General features: G+C 37.6%; 3 protein-coding genes across 3 annotated transcripts; all 3 read right to left on the bottom strand.

Annotated features, from left to right (window-relative positions):
* Positions 1-28: 28 nt before the first annotated feature.
* Positions 29-11,521, bottom strand: slc4a1a (solute carrier family 4 member 1a (Diego blood group)). Its single transcript, XM_026207906.1, has 21 exons — positions 11,366-11,521; positions 9,866-9,931; positions 9,693-9,748; positions 8,582-8,679; positions 8,445-8,491; positions 8,195-8,360; positions 6,985-7,120; positions 6,691-6,760; positions 6,203-6,245; positions 5,927-6,111; positions 5,622-5,823; positions 4,953-5,156; positions 4,347-4,495; positions 4,051-4,245; positions 3,707-3,952; positions 3,460-3,549; positions 2,614-2,780; positions 2,114-2,355; positions 1,794-1,963; positions 933-1,106; positions 29-716 (listed from the first exon to the last, which is right to left on the bottom strand). The coding sequence occupies exons 2-21, from the start codon at positions 9,890-9,892 to the stop codon at positions 669-671; spliced, it is 2,715 nt and encodes a 904-aa protein (XP_026063691.1). The 5' UTR covers positions 9,893-9,931; positions 11,366-11,521; the 3' UTR covers positions 29-668.
* A 4,368-nt stretch (positions 11,522-15,889) lies between these two features.
* Positions 15,890-18,265, bottom strand: LOC113046854 (migration and invasion enhancer 1). The gene is made up of 4 exons (XM_074559826.1): positions 18,110-18,265; positions 17,319-17,416; positions 17,097-17,173; positions 15,890-16,502 (listed from the first exon to the last, which is right to left on the bottom strand). The coding sequence occupies exons 1-4, from the start codon at positions 18,136-18,138 to the stop codon at positions 16,422-16,424; spliced, it is 285 nt and encodes a 94-aa protein (XP_074415927.1). The 5' UTR covers positions 18,139-18,265; the 3' UTR covers positions 15,890-16,421.
* A 963-nt stretch (positions 18,266-19,228) lies between these two features.
* On the bottom strand, positions 19,229-21,766 carry LOC113046853 (migration and invasion enhancer 1). Its single transcript, XM_074559825.1, has 4 exons — positions 21,639-21,766; positions 20,300-20,397; positions 20,127-20,203; positions 19,229-20,025 (listed from the first exon to the last, which is right to left on the bottom strand). The coding sequence occupies exons 1-4, from the start codon at positions 21,665-21,667 to the stop codon at positions 19,942-19,944; spliced, it is 288 nt and encodes a 95-aa protein (XP_074415926.1). The 5' UTR covers positions 21,668-21,766; the 3' UTR covers positions 19,229-19,941.
* Between the last annotated feature and the right edge of the window lie 1,829 nt (positions 21,767-23,595).

The following is a 23,595-nucleotide window of genomic DNA, read 5'->3' as shown; positions in this document are numbered from 1 at the left end:
ACAAATGTAAGGCTTTCTTTACTAAGAATTATTGTAGATGTTTTAAAGAATTTTAATCATTAAACACACATAATCACACACCATAACAGACCAAGCATACATAAAACCAAATATTCATTTATACTCTAAAGTAGCAAATCCTTGCAATAGTAACTTATGCTAACATTCTGTATTTGTAAGCCTATAATATTTACAGGTATGGTGTCCCTGAAACATTGAAATTCTATATGAAGGCACATTTTGCATAGGCATCACCTGTTAAAACAGGATTGGATTTACAATCAGGCTGGTGTGTAGCTGACATGCTTCACAGTGACATGAGATTTCTTGCATGACACCTTGAATACATAAAACAAACAAACACCAGGATGTATAGATCCCAAATGAAAAACAAAAACAAATATCTTATCAGGCACACAAGCACACAAAAGAAAAGAAAGAAGATTGTGATAAACAACTATGGCATGTATATGAACAGTTTATGAATTTTAGGTGTGCATTAATTGCATTCTAAAACTTTAATGGTATAAAGAAACATTGACTGGTTAAGCTAAGAACTGAATGTACAACAGTTAAAAAATATAAGCAAAATATTCTCATTTAATGCACACAGTAAGATGAATTTATAGTGGCTCAAGAAAGTTGTCCAGGGGTGTTTTGGGGTTATTTTAGTCATCCTCATCATCAAACTTCACATTTGCATCATCTGCATCCAGCTGCAAAAATATGACATAACATATGCAGTCATAACATAGACAAATAAAAACCCATAGGTGTAATTGTCATCTAAATTTTATACTGAAAAATAAAACAATAAAGAAAAAAACTCAGTATAAAATAATATATAATGTGTACATATAGCACATTTTAACTTTGTTTTCTATTAAAACATGGTGGCCTAGGGCTCTTAGGCCTATATAAGAGATACTTACACATTTCATTTCCATGATAGTGAAGACGTGACCGGTCATGAACATTCTCAGAGGGATCGTGAGGATCAGGACAAAGGGCAGGGCAAGTGAAAACGCACTAGATTTTATTGCCCACAGAATCGCCAAACAAATCACTTGGATCAAAGTGTACAAGTGCATACGCATAGTGGGCACCTGTATAGAAACACACAACAGAAAGAGATAGAGAGAGAAATCAGTAACTAGATGCTGTAGATGGATGGATCAATTGATTGACAGATTATTATTGTTAAAATTATTGTTGTTTGGAGTTTGGGTGTCACCATACATGTTCAAAAGGTTGTTGTTGATAAGTGATTTTAATTATGTTTTTGAAAGAAGTCTATAATGCTCACCAATGCTGCAATTATTGAATCAAACGTACAGTAAAAACAGGAATGTTGTAAAATATGACTAATTAAAAAAAAAGTTATTTCTATTTGAATGTATTTTGAAATTGAATTTATTCCTGCTATGGCAGATCTGAATGTTGAGCATCATTACTCCAGTCTTCAGTGTCACATGATCCTTCAGAAATCATTCTAATGATTTTTCTATTATATTTTTTAGCACTGTTGAGAGTGGTTGTGCTGCTTAATATTTTTGTGGAAATCGTGATACATATCTTTTATGAATATAAAGTGCAAACCAACTGCATTTCTTTGTAATAGTAAAAGTCTTTATCACAATGAAGGTCTTTATTGTAACTTTTGATAAATGTAAAGCATCCTTGCTGAATAAAAGTGTCAGTTTCTTAAAAAAAAGTGAATGGACCCCAAACTTTTGAACAAAAGTGCACTTTTATCCACGTAGTGAATATATTTTTCTGTAATTAAATCTTACACGGGTGACAAATGGAAAAGGTGGATGATGCTTTTTCGGTGAAATAAGAAGAAGCATACGGTCCCAAAGCTGAATGCCACTCAGCGAAGTGATACCCATATAGAGAAAGATGCCAAACAGAGCCGTCATAGGAATCATCTTCAGGATGGGCTCCATGAGAATTGAGACCCCTGTGGGGAAAGAATTAGAATGATTCTGTGCATTGTTCAATACAATTTTGTTATGTATCATTGTCGATTTATTTGTATTTTATTATGGCAATTAAAATCTAACTGTGTTTATTAAATGTCATTATATCAGATAAAAAGCTTGCAACTCACCAATCATCACAGCCACCAACATACCACTGACTCTTTGTTCTATGACGCGTTCAATCTGAGGTCTGGGGCCTTTGGTCATGACAGTCAGGGCATTGGCGTGGGTGACAGATCTCACTGTAGCAGCACTGAGCCAGGGGACACCGAAGATCGAGGAAACTCCTCCCAAGAACACCAAAAGGAGGAGGTCCCAATGGAAACCAGAGCCCTTGACCATCTTTCTCTCAGGCTTACTCACGATCAGGCTGGATGGTAAGGAAAAGGTGTGAGGTTAATGCAGTAGCCACACCAACGTTATGACAACCAAAATCCTTGCACAAATCTTCATTGCATCTTACATTATAGTAACATTTCACAATATTCCTGTTTTTACTGTATTTTTGCATAAAATTAATGCAGTGTCAGTGAGCATAATACTTCTATCAAAAATAACTTCACTGTGTCATAGTATCGTATCTTCTAGTGTGAACTGAAATGTGTTCTGTTCTGAATATCACACTCACGTAGTGATCTGGGACTCGAGGAAAATAAGGATGAAGACCAGCAAGGCAGGAACAACACAGGCGAACATCATCCAGATAGGGAATGGCTTATTCTCACCAAATGGGCTGATGATCCAGCCTCTAGCAGATGGGTTGGACACAGTCAGCCCCTTTGGCACCACCAGTTTCTAAAGCAGGAAGGTTATTATTTGCACAGATGAATGGAACTATCCATTATAATAATGTTCAAAATCCCATTGAGTCCTTTATGCCATGGGTCAAGATGCACAAAACATGTTTATCTTCATTTCACTCTGCATGGGTCAATTATCTAATAAGATTTCATTTTAATTTGTTCTTCAAGCGCTAAGTTCAAATCTCTCAACCAGTTAATTTCTTGTTTCACACCAGATTTGCTTTGTTTTTTAATTAGTATAAGCGAACTGTATGTGTTTTGGTAACTGTGTGCAAAAGAGAAAGTACAGCTGTCCACAGTTTACGCAATAACTAAATGCACGTGGCTTGCTGTGCAAAACTGATGAGTTGATTCTTAGTGAAACTGTCATATAGCACAATCACTTCTGTTTTGAACATGTAGGAACATCACAGCCCTACACACCAGGTTTTGCAACCTGTAGTTAGTTTTCTTTGTAACAAAAATGTAATTTGTGTATAACAAACATTTCCAAGGTTGACTGCCACTGTAAAAACCATTGAAATATTTGAAAATACCAGAACAGCTCACACAATGACAAAAAAAATGGTGCCATTTGTTTTTGAGGCTAGAATATAATAGTTTGAGTTACTACTTTTAATTGAGAAAACCTGTAATAGCAAACTACGCCAAATGATTAGTGTCTGTCAAACCTGTGTGTAGGCGTCGCTGATGCTGATATCCACAGCAATCATGAAGAAGATGGCGATGGGGACACCAAAATCTCCAATCATTCGACGGATCTGGTGGTGTATAGAATTTTAATAGTAACATGATCAGTACATTTAAAGGCTTGGCTGGATGGTATAATAAATGCCTAAAATCCAGAACCTTTAAACCTATTTTTGGCTAAACAGTATAAGAGTTTTAAATTAAAAAAGGTAAACTGAGCAGACTTACTGGACCGGGTAAGAAGGTGCTAGTTTTAAACCCACGGAGATACAACGCAATGAAGAAACAGCCAAACATAAGGCACATGGACAGCAGGGCAGTGTTGGGATAGGCCCTCTCTATTATCTCATGATGTTCAGTAATATTGCCATCAGGATGAACTGTGATGTTGACTTTTTTGATAGGGTGGAAGGGGTCTTCCAAAGTATCATTCAAGTGTTCGTAGTTCAAAATCAAAGGATGCGATTGGAAAATCTGCGAAGAATTGATAGAGAAGAAGAAGATTTGGTGACAAATCATGTGATATGAATTAATCAAATGAAGTGTGTGCCCATTTGGAAGACTGAATATACCCTGATAAGCTTGGCAAAGGTCTCATAGATGAAAATGAGAGAGATCAGGATGGAGAAGATCTCTTGGGTGAAGCGTGAGATGAAACGGACAAGGAAACTCCCTTCCACTGCCACAATCACCACCACAATGACGATCAACCACATGCCCACCCAGACACGGCCCACGATGTACTCAAAGCCATTAGCCTTGCAGAACTGAATGGGAAAGATAAATGCATTTAGATGGATGAGAAAAGTCATGCAGTTGCTGATAATCTACTTTATTTAGTCACAATCCACACCAATAAAAGCATCACCTGAAAGAACGCCTCCTCAAACACCATCAGTGGACCAGTAAACCCAATGACAAGTACTGGTTGAGCCGCAAAAAGACAAAAGATGACGCCCTGCACACAGGTAGAGACCATCATCTCAGAGACCCCCATCATGTGATCCGTCTTGTCCGCTAAAACATAGAAAGATTGAAAAAGTTTTTCTCAGTTTGAAGAACATTTCAAAAATCTGCAGAACCTTTTTCCAATATAGAAAAGCATTGGATGGAAAACTTCCAATGGTTTTTCAAGGAAACATACAGCAGATTTTTCTTACACACGCGCGCACGCAAACACACACACAAATTTTGCTTCAGAAGGTCGGTTCATCTGTTGCAGTCATATGTATGTCATATGTAGTGTTCACCAGAGGAAGAAAGTCATATACTGTACATCTAAGATGTAATGAGGGTTTGAATTTCCATTTTTGGGTGAAGCACTCTTTTTTTAATGATCTTTTTAATTTCATCCAGTCTAGGTGGGCAGTTCTTGGCCATAATATGATAAAATGCCAGATTTTACGATAAATGCGACCAATTTAGATCTTTTTCAGTGGTGTGATTAGTCTATGCTGGCAGTGAATGTCCTCACCAAGAAGTCCTCCGAAGGTAATGGCAGGTGAAAGGGCAGCGAAGTAGATGAAGATGACAGCAGACAGCACCTGAGGGTCCAGTGCGTCGGTAAAGTCACTAAGGTAATTCCTGTAGCGGCGTTTTATGTCTTTGACCATACCGCCAAACGGATAGCCGGTACGGGCCAGTGGATCCTCCCGTGGCTTCTCAGGTCCAGATGGGCCTAATAAACACAATTAAACACAGTTAACTCCATGCAATTCCAGATTTTACACTAGGATGGCCAAGATAGACGCAGAGGAAGACTGTTCCATGTAGCCATTAGTGATAAATCTAAATCTAGTCTGAAGTTTTTAAGGGTGTTATTTTTAAGATAATTAAACCTTAAGATGTGTACAGAAAAAAAAAAACATACTTGTGATGTATGAAGAGCCAAAAACATGAATATGATTAAGTCTTATTTAAAGAAGCTTGCCAATGCAGTATTTAAAACATTATTGGCTCTTCCATGATACATTGGTCGTTCCCCAAGTGGATAAAAGTGTCTGCTAAATAACTGTGAGCTTAATATAATATAATATTCGGATTATTAATAAAAACAAGCACACAACAGGACTGAAGGATTTGTTCAAATTGAATGAATGCAGTGACACCAGCGTTAACACCTTGTTATTGTATAAAGCCTGACCTTTGCCCCCGATCATGAGGCGGGTGTCATATGGGCGGACTCTATCTCGCAGCATCTTTTTCTGAAAGTTGATGAGTGGCTTAAGCATGCTCTCGTCCTGGATTTCTGTGGGTGGGATCACAATGCTGCAGTCCATGAAGTCTGCCATGGCATTGGTCAGATCCTTCTCATTTGTAGCCAAGTAAGCCTCCAGAGTGAACACCTGTATGCAGGTACAGAAGTAAGACGAGACATTGGAAAAGCCTTCATTTTTCTTAATGATTTATTTAATAATATTTCAGTGCCAGTCCATAGCTCCTCTTTACCCAGTCAGCCATCAGAGACGCCATGGCCCGGCCACTCTCATGATAGTCCATGCCACTGTGACTGGGACCCATGAGGAAGAAGACAAAACGAACAGGAATGGAAGCTTCCAGAACCCCTTCCATCACCACCGAGTCCCGTAGACGTGCAAGAGCCACCACTGGTTTCTGGAGGTTCTCCACAACCCCTTAAGAGTGGTACAGAAACAAGGGCATGAAATATGCTATACAGCAAAATAATAAGTGTTATTATAGAACACTAAATGGATGTACTCTCACCTGATAAAACCACAGAGGCCTCCACACGATCAACCATGTCTCGCTGAGGAGGAACAGAGAAGTCCAAAAGTCAGTAGTTGAAACTGTCAGAGTATTTTCAGTTTAAAACAGGCCTGGAAAACTGTACTGTAATGATCCATTTTTCATGTTTATTCAGAAGCTAGTTCTTTTTTAATTATCTGCATGTCACGTCCAAGAATCTGACTTTAAATTCTAAAACTGAAAAGACAAAAGGATAGTGTGACTGTGATTTTAACCAGTAGGACATCCTAGATCAAAATGTTTTGGTGGTCCTGGAACAACAGTCCTATCAAGTCATCATAGTCTTCATCCTAAACTTTAACTAGATAACATTAAGAGGGAATGATAAACTATGCAGTGTCCTAACATCAGCTCTACCCTTTTCTAACATCAGAATGGTTGATGTGACTGCTGCAGGAGCATCAAGAAAGAAAGAAAGACAGATAAACAGACAGACAGACAGATACCTGTTTGGGGATTGAGAATGTTTGCAGCTCTATGTCTGCTGAACCAGGAGCTGTAGTGGGCTCTATTTGACTGTGAAGCAGATACAACAAGTCATATAAAATTGATAGTCATATACAGTCATATTTGGCTATTAATATAGACCCTTGTGACTCATATAGCAAATAATGGGGATTTCTCAAATACAAAGAAACAGTTTCCAGGACTACTTTATACAGCGATAAAAACTGAAGTAACTTTCCTCCACATAAACACAAACACGCACACAGATCAACACAGATGGCATGGAGCCTGACCTGCGCTTGCGCTGCAGTACGGCCACAAGAGTGTCGCGGTCAGTGGGCCGGATCTCTTTTTTGAGCAGGAGTTGTTCCACCATCTTCTGACAAACGCTTGATAAGCTGCTGTCATCAACATCTAGCAGCACCGCCCCTGGTTACAGTCACCATAAAGAACATGTGTCACCCAAAAACTTAAAACCTGGAATTCTAAAATGTGATTATATCATTTTTATTATAACTATTTTAGTTACTAATTTTAATCTTTGGACCTCCTTTTTTTTAATCGGTCAATCAAAATCAACAGGGGGGGGGGGGGGGGGTGTTCAAGTATTGTTGTGATCAGTGTGGAATCAAAATTTTCAGAACTGCTGCCATAGAAGTTATTCATAATTAAAAAAAATTGTGCTGTCAAATGATTAATTGTGATTAATCGCATTCAAAAAAAAAAAAACAATTGTTTGCATTATATATGTATCCGTGCTGTGTATATTTATCATGTCTATATAAATACACACACATGCATGTATATCAGAAAAATAGGTTATGTTTATATATTAAATATATTTATTTATAATATAAAATGCAGTGCTGTTAAATATTTGTCATACTTAAATGATTCAGATCGTCAAACAAATTTTAATATAACACAAAAAGAAATTGCATGTTAATACAAAATGCAGTTTTTGAATAATGATTTCATTTATTAAGGGGAAAAAGGTGTCCAAACCTGCCTGGCCAGGTGAGTTTGGACAGCTTTTTCCCTGAATAAATGAAATCATTATTTTAAAACTGCATTTCATATTTAATCTTGTTATCTTTGTGTGAAACTGAAATTTGTTTGATGATCTGAATCATTCAAGTGTGACAAAAATGCAAAAAAACTGCCAGTTTTATGATTATAAATATAGACATGTAAAACAATTAATCTTTTGACAGCACTATTAAAAAATATAACTGTGATATCATGTTTGCTTGACATTATTCACAGTATACCATGTTATAGTGTCATGTCATTGTAACAATTCTGAAAGAAGCTTTGATTAGCTTGGTGTGTTTGTCTCGATGCAGTCACTGAGGTGAACATGCTCTGGTGGAGATATGGGCTTCAGTTAGAAGCATATTTCAGTGTTTATGTGGGCACCACACTTACCCATTTCCTCTCTCTACTTTCTTATTTAATGAAAGTGTCTGAAGGCCAGAGGAAACATGTCACTTGTAGTCTCACCTGTGCTCATGGCCTTGCGGAGTTGAATGAGACTTTTGAAGGTGAGATAGGGAATGTGGGGCTGACTCCACTGTCCCGTGGCAGGGCTTAAGTTCTCCTCATAACCCAGCCAGCGTCCCATTTCCTGCCACACCTCCCCACGTAGCTCATTTAGCTCAACGTATGCCTAGTGTGGGCGAGAATTTTTAATAAGGCTTTTACAAAGAATCAAAGCTAAGAGTAAGTAAATGAATGTGTTTGTGTGCATCACCTCTGCATCTCCTCTCTTGATGGCATTGGTGTTGGTATTTCGTGCAGCTGAAGAAGGGAAATGAGTAGTAAATCAGTAAGGTGTAAGGTTTGCATTTATGTATGCATTTGTATTTTGTTGATATATTTGCAACACACCCTCTAAGTCTCTAGAGAAGGTGAAGGTCTGATGCTGCTCTTCTTCCTGCTGCCTCATCTGCTCTAAGTCATAGCTGCCTTTGTGTCCCGCAGGGGTCCTATAGAGGGCGACAGAGAACAAACACTACAACACACACACCAGGGTACAGACCCGACTGTCACGGCTCCACACACTCACCATATCTTATGCACCAAAGGGCAGAATGAACTCCATCCTCTTACAAAGCGACTCAAGCCATGCCTGATACAAGAAACATAAACCTCACTCTGTCCAGCCCTCGCACTGCCCTGTTCGGCCACAAGGGTGCGATGTTTTACAACTTTAGGCTACTGTCTGTAATCCTGAAGAAGCCTACTGTAGTGTGCTGTAATCCACTATTTGTATTTATTTATTAAACTGCACATAGTTGGGCTTGTGATCATTCATCACCACACACAACATTGCAGTTTAAAGTGAAAAAATAACTTCTGACTGTTAGAGATTTAAATAATTTGTCTTTTCCCCCGATTTTCTGATTGACAACTTTGTCTGAATAATTTTACAATTATTAATTGTCAATATCTTATTAATTTGTAAAATCCTATTCTCATTGTTGTAAAGTAAAAACATGAAAATTACAAAATTGCATTTTTTACACACCATGTTTGGTTTATTTCATGATAATTTGAAACAACTGCAGGCCTAAGTGTTTCTATTTATTTAATTATTTTTTACTTAGAAATATCAGTTTTCAAAATCATGCTGATGGTACTTCTACTAAAGCGAACGCTTCCCCCAAAAACATCTGTTCTGGGAGTATATAAGTTTGGTCAATGGGTATGAAATTCCTCAAAAAAGGCAACGCTTGCAAACTACATACAGTTACTTTACATATAAAAAGAGATTATATCATAAGGACCTAATAAAATAATCATCAAATTGTCTAGATGCACCATGGTAATGACAGTTTGGGGGTATTAATCATTATAATAATTTTTAAAAAAATATATACCCGTCTTTTAATTGCTACACCTGACAGCAGGAATCTCTAACTGTGGCTGAGAAATGCAGTGAAGCAGATGCAACTTTATTTTATTTCTATCAGTGTGTGTTACGTCGTGTGATACTCACAAAGTGAATGGAGATGGTAGAGGTGACTCACTGTCCTCATAGGACATGTCATTGTCCTATAGAGAGATAGAAAGAGAGATATCTATTCATCCTATGATACAAATGTCATGCCAATAAAACATCTTGCACTTGAACTTCATCAACTACTTCACGTGTGATAAGACGCTCCTCACCTCTTCAAATGATACAGCTTCCATCATTGAGACTGTCTTCTCTCTGTCCCAGTACTCACACACAACCTTCATTCACACAGAGAAACAAAATAACACAGTCAGACTGTAAGAACTGCACACCTGCTACAGGCTCATTCATATACTCCCCTTTATTAAAGTATTACTGAAGACAACATAACAAACACGTTTCGACAGCGTATGATTGACTAGTATGAGTTTTACCAGTAAATTTGACTTCAGATGATTTGCATTGAATATTTACAGTGTATTGGCAATAACATACATGAACACGAATTATAAAAATATACAGTTCTTAATGTTCTGTATGTTTTCATATAAGTGGGAAAATAAATCAAGGCCTCCGTTCACAAGCGCTGAGGATCAGATCCCAGTTTTTGTGTCTTTCAGAGGCTCGAGACCGAGACTCACCCTGAACTAGCACAAGGGTGTGTGAGAGCCTCAAACAGACAATTATCTGAAGCCTGAGCTTCTCGTGAATGATAAGGGCTCTTCTGTCCCTCATGGACAGAGGCAGATAGAGCACATCAGATTGACCAAGCTGGTAAACAAATATATTCCTCACTGAACAAAAGTCTTATCAACGTTTGCTAGAAAATTACTATCAACTATTTCCAATGTGTTAAAGTTCCACATAAGTTGGGATTTAAGCAATAAAAAACCTAGTGGAGAGAAGAACACTGCATCCTAAAATGTTTTTATTAGAATGATTATTAAAATATGGTATGTGACTTTCCCTAGGTTAATTAAGAAGCTTATAAACAACCAATACACTGAAGAAAGTTTCTCTATAGGCAGAAGTGTACACAGTGTGCAACTTTTCAATAAACAAAACACACCAGACTGCACCACTTTAAAGAAAGACAAATGATGTTCAGTAAGATCAACATTAGTAACATTTAGATTTACTTACATAAACCAATTTAAATTTGTCAAAATTTGTGAAATCTTTAACTTAGCAGTTTTAGCAATTGAAAAATGGACGGCAAATATGAAGTTATAAAACAAACATGTAACTCCTTTATGTGAGCTTCACGGTCTCCAGTATGAAAGCTCATTATTTTCAGTCTCAGTCTTTTAGAAATACAAGTATTTATAGAGAAAATATAGAATATTAAGTTTTTTCCAGCAGTCCTTCCAAAATGACTGATAAATTACTGCTGCAAGTAACAGTGAGATCTGAAAACATAAAACAAAAATGGTGTAGAAATATTTCACTCAGAAATTGCTGGTATAGTTCACAAGCAATTACAAAGACACAGCGAGTAACACACTGAATTAACCATGACATTTTTAAGTAGAAAAACTGAATTAGTATTTTCCTGTAAAACAGACTTTAATAATCTTTGTGTTATTTCTATTTGGATTTTGTTTCCCAGTGTACCTTTAGCAGGTGTCTCATTTTAACCCTACTGTTTTCGCTTGCATTCCTTCTCATAAACACTTAATTTGACAGTTTAACAGAGAGCAGCACACCCTTACCTGAGCCCAGGTGGTCCTGGCGGGTCTCTGTGCCGGGTTTCCGCGTCTACACTTTGAGCGCCCAACTCAAGACTGACCTCGGATCGATTCAGAAGGCATGGGTGGGGATGGAGGGTAATGGAAAAAGAGAGAAATACGTAAAGTCACGTAGTGCGCGGCAACCCGAAAAGCGTCGGCATGCGTAGAGCACCCAGGAGTGGGAGGGAGTGATAAGACCCCCATAATCAGAGAAACAGCCTTATCGATGGGGCCACCTTACAGCAGGAATACCCCAACCCTAACACCACTCCCAAAAACAGTCAGCTTCAACCCAGTCCAAGACAGAGCATAGCAAGAGAGGCGGAGAGAGTTTGAGGCCTCTGGTGGTACACACCTGTCCCAGTTAACTCTGTATCCTCATTAAACTGATTCAAAAGGCATGGGTTCATGTGAATCGTGCACTTTAATGCTAGTTCCTCAGGTCAAAAGATATCTGCAAAAAACATTAATATAACATTTAAACAACCCATTGTTTACGCCACTCCCAGAAAACAGTTAACCTGGATAAAGGCCAAATTATGACACACTGAGAGAGAGAGAGAGAGAGAGAGAGAGAGAGAGAGAGGGCTTAATTACTCCACTTTTAATGTGGAGCTCATCATCAGTATAGGGTAAAAGTAATCAGTAAAACTATCTTGCCTTGTGACGTCAAGCAGCATAGAGGTTTGGGATTCCCTTCACGTAGAGTATTGGTGGACACCCCTGTAAAGGTGGCTGGGGGGTGCTTTCAGGGTTTTCCCCCTCCACGGCCCTCACATCAGTTTGATATGTCACCTTTTTTTCTGCTGTGTCACGGAAACACTGCTGCCCCTCGAGCCAATGAGAGCTCGTTCAAGTCCTGGAAATAAAGAAAACAAGCCAATAATCTTTTCCCCTTTTCATCCAGAGTGATGATTCTTGGTTCATTTCTCAGATGCTTAATGTGTTTTCTGAAAATGCATATTTTGCCTTATTCCCTCACTTTCAAGTCAGTTTTATGACATTTCCCCCTTTAACAATAATAGTTTAATCTCTCCGAGATCATAAGTGAGGGCATTGTAGCAGAGTTTTTGGTCTCACGGTTCAAACAGATCATGATTTGCCAGTATTTCTTTACACTTACATTAGCCTTATTAATATTTCAGCGCTGTAATGAGGGCAAAAAGTACAAAAATATTAACTTTTGATGAAATCTTCTCAACTACACTTGCTCTCATTAGTGAAAGTACCAAAATTGACAATTATATTTAAAATATATTCATTTAAATTCGAACGGAAAAAAAAAAAAACTCTGAGAGAGGTGAAATAATGAGGCCACATATATATGACCGTGGGGTGAAAACACTGCCCCCAACTCTGAATTAGGGAAAACTGTCCACTAATTTTACAGCAATTTTGGCCATGGTACGTTGGGTTAAAGGTAAGCACAACTGGGAAAATGATTTTTGAAAGAAGCAGTTACCTGGAATCAAACCCATTATCAATCCACACATGACCCCATGACTTTATGACTGCGCTCAAATTGCCACAAGCTTTTAGACACAAGCACACATTTTCTATCTTTCAATCCAACTAATTATCATTTTCAGTATTTCAATCCAAAACAACAATTTCTGTGACCGAATGTGATGAATTACCTGGAGCATGGAGATGGTGGTTGTGTGGTCAAGGGGCTGCCATTTAGAGTTTGAAGGTTCAATCCCAAGAGACACGGATTCAATAAACAGAGCACTTCTGTCATCCTCTTGTTTTATTCCTAATGTGCCCTCGAGCAAGGCAGGTTGCTCTTAGACAAGCGACCCTGCTCTTGGAGAGCCACCTTCCTGGAGAGTTTAGCTCCAACCCCAATTAAACACATCTGAACCATCTAATAAAGGTCTGCAAGATTACCAGAGACTTCGAGACAGGTTGCAGCAAAACTCTGCAGAGAGCTGGCCTTCATGAGCAGGACTGGACAGGTCTGTCCCCGCAATTATCATGCGGCTGTCTTGCCTGAGAACTGAAAACTAAGAAAAAGACAATGCCAAATGAAAGGAAAGTGGTAAACATCACACTCTCCAACATCTAATAATATATAGTCAACTTAGAATTTACCTAGTGTTCATTTAAAATAATATCTACATTGTTAAAGTCCATGGGGAGGAATACACACCTTTATACCAGGTGCATGAGAGCACGTTTTCACTGGGGACATCAGGCAATGATTACAGTCCACTGACAACACATTTATGATGTCAGCATTCATGTGGCTAGAGACCTTTCAGGACTAAAAGAGTAATTAATGCTCAGTCCTGCAGTTATGAGAGCTGTTAAAGGATGGAATAACTGCATCTCCAGAGAGGAGCGTCACATGACCCGTGAGCAATAGCTCAACCATCATTACTGAGACAGCCAGAGAGGAAGTTTGGTTTATATAGTGTGTCTGTGTGTAAATGCTAAGGCATTGTAGTTTAATACTATACCAAAAATGTATGTTTACTACACATACTACAATGTATGTCTATTTACTACAATAAATTAATTTAAAATGATAGAAATGATAAAACAAATGCCAGTCTGTAGTATCAAACAGCATTACAGAATGATAATGTGCAGGCTAATTAACTGGAAGCAAGTGACACCAGACGTCTGCCATATTCAAGTTACAAATAGACATATTGGCTGTTGTGTTAGAAATAAGGTGGATAAACTAATGTGAATATGTTTTTTTTTTTACTCTTAATGATTCAGTTTGATTACAGTTTTCACTGTAATGCGTCACAGAATCTGATATTGGGTTTGATTCGATTACACTTGATTATTTTGGTAGCCCCCTTAAGAACAATGTGGATTTACTTTTAAAGTGTAACATATTTAGATATAAGTTTAGCAAATGCAGGATGATGATGCATCAGCCAATGTGTTATTATAGGAAACAGGAAACGCTTGAAAATGTAGTTATCGCTTTAGTTGCTAAATTGCCCCCGTCTGGGATAAGGTAAATTTATTCTATGACGTATAGATACAGGCATATGGATATTTAAATATTTAATTGCCAAAATCTTAAGATTTGTAAACATGCCACTTGGGCCTTCTGCCAATTCAGGGAGATCATCTTACCCCAAAAGTTTAGTTTAATTGTTTTCTATCAAAATAAAATCCACTTTTACTCCACAAATGTGTCCAAAAATCCATAATTAACAAACACAAAAAATGCTGTCAAAGATCACTATTTTCCAGAGTCATACATTTGAATCGATTACCTTAAAACGGTTTAGACTGACTTAATCTGACAAAATGCTGATATTCAGATTATATTACAAAATTTAAAACAGTGTAATCATTCATCAAGAGTTGAGATGAGATTTTCTGCCATCTATAGTTAAGAAGAAAAAAATGAAGGTGGAGGGGCATCTTACCCCGTCTTACTTTAGTTATTTTCAACAATATAATAACTAGATAGACGATTTAACTTACAACCACATTGAAAAATCTTGCTAAAAAAACATGCAGTTGGACATTCACAGACTCAAGATTTGAAGTTTGCTTAGGAAATGAATCCATAATATATTGGACATTATTAGAATGATTATAATTCTGTAATGAATTGATTTTTCTTTGTCATGTATTTTTATTTGACACTGCTGTTAAAGTATTCTTGCTCTTCACAATAACCCCAGTGTGCCTTTCCACGAAAGAGTGTTTGTATGATATTATTCCCCAGGGTTCATGCTATACTGCACAAATAACATTGTACAGCACACAGTGTGTACGTGTAGGTGTGTCCCTCCTCCAGTCTCTGGCGTTTTATGATAAAACACACCAGCTTGACTGTTCTGTGATAACCATACACACAAACTATCACCCGCTGCTTCAAGGGCGTTCACACAATTTTCTTTTTGAAAATTACAGTGCAGTGTTGGAAACTCCTAACTGAATTTTCCTCATATTATCTTAGCCTTAATAAGCATGTATGCACCATTACTACATGTACTTTAACACTCTGGTATAATCAAATGTTGGTTGTCTATGCCCTAGATGTGTTTTGTCTTGTTATATTGACTCTGGGCCTTCCTGACTTGTACTTAATCAAATACTTATTCTTTTTGTTTAGTGCACAAGTATATAGTACACTAATACACACCTGACTCTTCTGAAATACCACTGATTGCTGGTAAAAAAAAAAAAAAATCATATCAATTAGTTAAGAAATTATCACTATAGATGATTCCAAATATACAGGTTTTGTTAATGCATGAAGTGTAAACTGAGATAATAGCAAATATACTGAAAGAACACAGCACCAGAGAGAAACGCCCTCTACTGCTGGCAGAAATGTTTACAACCTGAAGGATTTCTAGTCTGCCTAAAACTCTTATATGATTCATAATTCATGATAACTTATGAAATGTATCAGGTCTATAAATTTACTAGAATAAAGCAGACAAGACTTCACGAGAGTTAAACGTTAGGTTGGCATTTGTGACAACATATCAAAAACAATCTGCAAATATTTTCAGAAACTATTTATTGGTTGATTTTTTTTTTTTTTTTACATTACGTGGACCAAAATTATCTTTGAGCTAGTTAAATCAACAGTTTCAGTACTCCAAGAAAAACTTTTTTTTCTCCCAAATTAAGTAATTTCACCAGTTACTTAGCAATTACCCTGAAAATATTTGTGTCTTTCTATCAACTAAAAATCATTCTATAACTTTATATTTTAAATCCTACTCAATAAATGTAATTTTTAAGTATCAGAATAAGATGTGCCTCATATCTCCTGAATAAATTGATTATTGTCTCAGGAAAACAGACCATTAAGTAAAATGAAAAAAGTACTCTTCTCTTCACTATCTTCTTTATCACAGGTTCAGAGTTTTCTGGACTAAAGCTTCATACCATAACTTTTGAACTTTGAACTACGGCAATCATGTATGTCCAAAAAACTAGAGTGATAAAGGAGACAAGTGAAGAGCTTCAAAAACAATTAAACCATTTTCTGCAATAGAGCATTAAGATGCTGGTGTGGACCGGGCAGAAGAGATGCTACTGGGCTTTAGAGGATGATGCACTCTTTACGGTTTCTGGTGATCTTCTCAGGCTTTCCATCCTTAGCCTTAACAACGGCCTCCATAATCTACAGAGATTAGACAAAGAAAATAGATCATGCACATTAAAACAACTAAACAACACACAACACTACTAGGTACAATTGTAGACCGACTCGATTGTATTTTTTTCATTATATTAATCATTTTAATATCTCTTTAATATCTTTTCTAAAGGTTTTCATTAAATGCTTGAAATTAGTCAGACAATGGAAAATTGCACCAAACTATAGATTTTTCAGACAAAACTTTGGTTTAAAGGGATGGCATCCCAGAATGTACCTCGTGAGGTTATTGAGTGAATGTCCATAGTTGAAATCTACTTTTAAATTGTGTCACATTTTTGCCACTAGTCTCATAATTCAATTTGTGTTGTTTTATTTCAAAATGTTGTCTTACAGAAATAAACTTACATTATGTGACAAAGCATGATCGCACTTTTATACGTTTTTGTATATCAAGCAAAATTCAAGGATTGTCTTTAAAAAGTATTCCTGATCCTGGGCTACTGTATGCTATTTAACCCAAAAGGACACAAGTATAGCAATACACTTTACAAAGTATTAATATACACAATACACACATACACACACACACAAAATGTGATATTCCCTGATGCTTACATCCTCTTCATAAGGGAATCCTCCTGTTTCTAATTTTGAGAAGACCAGATGTTCATTGATCTGTATTTCAAAACTTCCTGCAGGAAAGAGGAAGGTGATACTGTTACTGGCACAAGTATCCCACAAGCTAGCTCATGAGGAATTTATGTAAAGCATGCTAAATGTGGATCAGTGTGTCTATATATGAGGACAGTCAGAACAGAAGGACTCGGTGTACTCAACCTCTTCGGCCCACGAAGCCTGAGACCTCAACATCCGGGAACTTGGCGCAGATGCTCCGCTTCAGCTCCTGGAAGCGAGGCTCGTAGCCTCATCCACCGCTGTGGGTCACAGAAGGCGATTACTTCAGTTTGGAAAATGCGAAGTCATTTCTGCATGCATAACCGTCTTTTTTATTTTCAGAAGCTGCGATACAAAACTGCTTAAACCGGTTCTTCCATATCGCACGATAACAACACCAGCGATGTCCCATTCACGAACGGAATGTTCCTTTGGGTCATTTCCCCCCTACTTAATTGTAAATACGCTGCACTTTTACTACTGTTTAACGTAAATTGAAATGATAACCGTTTTCTTGAATCATAGCTGCGACAAACTTTAACTTGGACTCATGATACAATAAACACCATTATTAATAAAAGAAAAATGATCAAATATCAGACCACATTCTACGAGTTTACTTGGAAAAAAAAAAAGCCTGTGATGTCAGGGACCACACGACGAGGTGGATCGGCGTTAGAACCAACCAGCTCTTTAACCGAACTGTTCAAAAGAACCGATTCCCAGTAAATGTTCTTAATCGCCAGACTCGTTCCGAGTATGCCGCATACACTTTATTTTTCGGGCATCACATCTACTTCAAAGTGCGTGTTTGGTGAGCAGATATGTCACATGCAGCTCCCTATGGTTTTTGAAACACTGACGAAAAATGTAATATATATATATTAACGAATAACAGTAATTTAAAGACAGCTAGATGCACTCGAATAGCCTACTTAATTAAAGAAACTTACCAGTATTCGACTTTAATCTTGACCGCCATGATTCCTGTCTTTAGATTCTGACCCGAGAAGGTTAATGGTTACCTGGTTGTTCGAGGAGACAGAAAACAACACATCCACCGAGACAACTGCGTCAGAGAGACTACACCCTGCTCACCTTCACCTGTCCGACACGCCTACACAGATTACACTGCTCATCAATGATCCTCTTTACAGTTCACTGTTCCATCAAAATAGCCTAAATGTCAACATTTATGTGTATTTTTAGGGTACACATGCCTTCTTAAGCAATCGTCACCTTTATTTATATAGCGCTAATACAGATTATGTCAAAATATCTTACAGTATCAAATAGGAAAATAGTGTGTCAATAATGCTAAAGCACAATAGCAAACACGTTCATCGAGTTAAGTGATATTATCATCCAGCTCAGTTCAGTTCAAATATATCTGTGCAATTAAGTCGACGAGATCACTTTAAGCTAGTTTGACATGCCAGCATTCAGATGCTTTCCTGGTTGGCAGCTAAAATGCAATAAAGCATTTAAGGTTTAAGCTGTTTTTCGCAGTATGTAGCACTGGATATAAAAGACGTGTGTTACAAGGTTCACATACAGATTTAATATGTATTTAAAATGACAATTACTGCTTTAAGTTAGGATAAGCTAACAAAAATCTTACTGTAAATTAACACACTGAACATATCATCAAACCAGAATTCACATAAATTGAACAGTGTATTTTAATATTAGCAAATTAAAGAACCAGTTGGACCAAGTTAAACAGCTAAACATCACTGTCCTCACAACCTCCGTCCCACTGCACTATATTGAATTAGGTTTGATCTACCGCCTCAATTAAAAAGACTGAAAAACACTACTCATTGCTTTATGTAACTTCCTATTACCTTAACAATATTAATTCTACGGTCAAATCAAACATTTGCTCTATGACACAAACCAAAGCCAGTACCTCTGAAAGAAAAGATTTTGTGTAACAGTGTTCTGCTTGACCACACATTAACAGACTACAGGTGAATGCAGAACACATGCAACAATGTTATGTAAAAAGCAAAGGTACAGGCACAACCAGACAACAAGAGATCCCAACACAACTGGAGGACAAAACCAGATGAGAGCTCATTATTTTATTAACCACATGAGTGTCGTTTCAAAAAAACAGGGTCTTCGGTAGTTTCTAAACACACACAGACAAAAACTTGCTGCAGTGCCTGCAAGTCAGATAAATGCCCAACTATTTGGATAGAAAACTACAACACTAAATATTAATAATTAAAAAAACTACAGCACAAAATGCTTGCAAGAGCCTAAACACCTGAGCATTGACACCAAGCCAAGTTGGTCTAGAATGTGCCCTTACATTACTTCAAACAAGCATTCAAGTACTCAAATACAGCCATATAAAATTCATTTATTTGATATCTCTTCATGCTGATACGGGGTGGTGTAGTTCATTAGTATATTCTCTTCAACCCCCCTACAAAAAATAAAAAGACAAAAAGTGACCCCAATAGGCAATGTGGCTTTGACAAAAAAAGAAACAAAAGACCTTAACCCTTCCATTGGCTTCCTCCTTAACATCCCCTCATCTTGCTCCTCCAGTTTAAAGGATGTGTGGACTGCAGGCCTCATACAGTAACTGCTCACTTTAGAGTTACAGTAATCATTTACGTCCAGCACCCAGACCGGAGGAGTGAAGAGGAAGGGGACGTTAAAGGATCCCACATCAATACACCCTTTCTCTAGATGTTTAAGCTATGTTTACAGAACCGTTTAATATCTTGACATTTCCAGAGCCAGAAGTGAAGGGTCAAGTGATGAAACTTTAGAGGATGACACAAGGAGGCCGGCTCTTGGTGATCTTCTCCACCGGCTGGCCATCATAGGCTCTCTGGATAGCATCCATTATCTTGTTGATGGGATGAAAGAGAGATGCACACATACACGTGAAAAATCAAACTTTTTAATAGGTGAAAACGTTATACAGCGGGAGTTTTTTTTTTTACTCACATCATCCTCATAGGGGAAGCCACTGGTTTCCAGCTTTGAGAAAACCAGTTTTCCATTGATCTCGATCTCAAAGCTCCCTGGAAAAGAGAAACAGGAGAGCTGATGATGTTTGCTCACATTCATATTTTCATGTTAGATGGAAATCACTGCAAGGCTATAAATGTGTAAGGTACCTTGGCGGCCGACGAAGCCACTCACGTCCGCATCAGTGAACTCAGAAGTGACAACCTGCTTGAGCTCCTGAAAGCGGGGCTCGTACCCTCATCCGCCGCTGCAACACAACAGTGAACATAAGCTGACAAATGTCTGGATCCAGGCAAACAGACAATGGGTGGTAACTGGTGTCAGAGTTTATGTCTGTCTGTCTAACCTGAAGACTAGAACTATGGAAGCTTGGTTCTGCCGCAGGATAATAGTAATAATAATAAACTAAATATTTTTTTCAATAATTATGTCATTTTATCTCACAATTTGGTCTTTGTTTCCTGCATTTCTGAGGAAAACTAAGAAATTCAGAAAAGGTCTGTAGGAGCCCTTACTTTTAGATTTACGTCTCACATTACTTTGTTTTTTTTTTTACAAATTTAACACTCCACTATTGAATAAACAATAAATAAGGAAATTATGACTTTTTCCTTTGTTTATATCACCAAATTCTAAATTTAGATCCTGCAATTTTAGACTTTCTCAGAATTGAGAGGGGATAAAGAAGTCATAATTACCTTTTTTATTCAAAGATACAAAGGGGCTTCCATATAGACCACTAATCTTTATGGGAGGGTAAGCAGACTCTGAATACCAGAAGTATCACTGTGATCACTCACTGGAATGTGTGTCAGAATGAATAAGTTTTTATAGAACAGGGTTCCTCAAATCTGGACCTCAAGATCCACCTTCCTGCAGAGTTTAGCTCTAACCCTAATCAAACACACCAGAGCAAGGGATCATCAGAAAATCATCAGGTTGGAGCTAAACTCTGCAGAGCATTGGGCCTCCAGGGGCAAGATTTGAGGAAGGGGGTTATAGAATGTTACTATAAAGTAAATATAGCATGTTAAGGGGTTCCTGGGTTGTTTGGGAGTCTGGATGAGGTTCCTTTACTCTGTAGAGATTGAAAATCCCTTTCCTGATGGATATACCGTTTAGGATTTAGTCTTCCGGCTATAATCCCACAATAGATGGATCATCTTAAATCTCGGAGTTAACGTTACCAGCTCCTATCTTTAAACCCCTTTCAAACCGGTTTACGAGAAACGCCGGGAATTTTGGAGAACATCACATTAAAACATGATGTATATTACACGACATTTAATCATGAACAACGTTACATAGAAGGAAAGGAAGGAGATAAAGAAAAGTAACAAAGACAATCAATAACAAAGACAGCGTGAGCATCTGCATGAGCGGTTTAATCTAACGTTACCACATTCGTGCAGAAATTTTACTCGAATAGAGAATCACGTTTGTAATTCACATACTATTTACAGATACACCTATTGTAAAAGCACTCACCAGTATTCAACCTTTATTTGCACACCCATATCTGCCCAGCTGCGTCACCACTGCGTGCTTTACACTAGTGTGCTTCCGCGTCTGACTGCTCTTATATCAAACTAACGTTACACCTCGAGCGCCCTCTATCAGCTGGAAGAGGCATTACTTGAAGACAAAAGGGCAGCACAACAGACTCAGAGACTTGTCGTTGAAAAGCCACACGATGGCAGCAGCTATTAAAACATTTCATCCCAAGTTCTTCTGTGAGTGAGCCCGTGTATTTTACCAAATAAAAATGACATGTAACACATAACATATTAAACAGTTTAAGAAAATCACTTAAATTGTTGTATGCCTGGTTTCTCTACTATTAATTAGGGGTAGACTCTTAAAAATAAAGGTAAAATAGATGAAAAAATAAACCTTTTGTCTAAATGGTTCCATAAAGAACCTTTAGCATCTGAAGGATCTTTCTGTTTCACAAAAGGTTCTTTTATACGAAGGTTCTTCTGATTATAAAAAGGTAAGAAAGAGATGGTTCTTTAAAGAACCTTTGGCTTAATGGTTCTTTTGTGGAACCAAAAAATGGTTCTTCTATGGCATCGCTGAAGATTTGAAGAAACTTTTATGCACCTTTATTAGTGATATTTACGCCACAGCAATTTTTAAACGTCTGTAAGTCAGATTAAGAGATTTATTACTGTAGAATTACTTTCTACTTGTCTCGTTAATTGAATTCAGACAAGACAAGCTCATCTTAAAATGGTAGCAAACTGAAGCACACTCTTGACAGCATACTAATTTAAGCAACGGCCCTGCTTATAACTCATAAAAAATAATGTAGGACATCCAAAACGTCCTTGATGGGGCAAAGACATCAAGAGAATATATGATAGCACCAGATCTCAAGCGTGCACCAATCATTTTCTCCATCACCGCCTGTGTAAAGAGGAAGAAAGAAAGAACGAAAGAAAAAAGAGGCTAAAGCTTTTGTTAAATTGGGCTCGATTGTTGTTAAGATTGAACACGGCTCGCTTCTACCGATGACTCACTCCTGAAGTCATTTTCACAGAATAGTGCACTGATTTGCTGTGTCATTTGTCATTAAGGGCCAGGTGGGTTTCAAATGAGACACGGTGATTTGGAGCAGCATTACACCATTATGGACTCATTATGATGATGTCATAGAGGACTCACGACTGACACCACACCGCAATGGTTTTGACAGGCCAAGTGAACCGTTTGAGAGGCACAGATGCCTCATATTTTTAGCTTAATTTTTTTTTATATCTTCCAATTGTTCTCCTGCGTTTGATTAAAAAATGACAAATAATGGTCAGGTATATCCAAACAACAAGAGATGATATTGCAAATATATGAGAAATAAAGATGGAAGAACTACATCTACACTCTCAGAAAAGAAGTGCAAAAATTATCTTATCACTGGGTCATTACCTGTTAAAGGGACATCTTTGCATCCTTTTAACTCATAAAAGGGTCATAGTAGTATGATAAGCAGACATTTGTACTGTAAAGAGAGGGTTCCCAAACCTTTTTGTCAGCTGAATCCTTTAGATGTAAAATACTTACATATTCTTTTTTATTATTTACCATCATATTCGTATGTTCCTACATAGTCAAACATGTGAAACATTGCTACGGTAGTAGTATGCATCTTTAAAGGGGAAATAAGGTACAAACTTGTGCCTTTAAGGACACAGCCAGTGATTAAGGAGACAGTAGGAACAGGTAATATCTCATATATTTCATATATTCTTCATTTATTACCCATTGTAAAATCAATTTTCATTACTGGATTTCTCTCAGCTTGAGGCCCCTGAAGTCCGATTCTCCATCGGCCCGGGCCATAATCTTTCCCTGCATGAATGTGTGAAGACTTATAAAAGTGCATGAGATGGGAGATGGACAATCAGTCCTCAACTCCCAGCAGCTTCCCTTCTCTCACATTCGTTCG

The sequence above is a fragment of the Carassius auratus genome, chromosome 28, assembly GCF_003368295.1.
Source record: "Carassius auratus strain Wakin chromosome 28, ASM336829v1, whole genome shotgun sequence".
Taxonomy (NCBI): domain Eukaryota; kingdom Metazoa; phylum Chordata; class Actinopteri; order Cypriniformes; family Cyprinidae; genus Carassius; species Carassius auratus.
The sequence above is the reverse complement of the archived record's forward strand: the minus strand, read 5'-3'. Positions and strand labels throughout refer to the sequence as shown.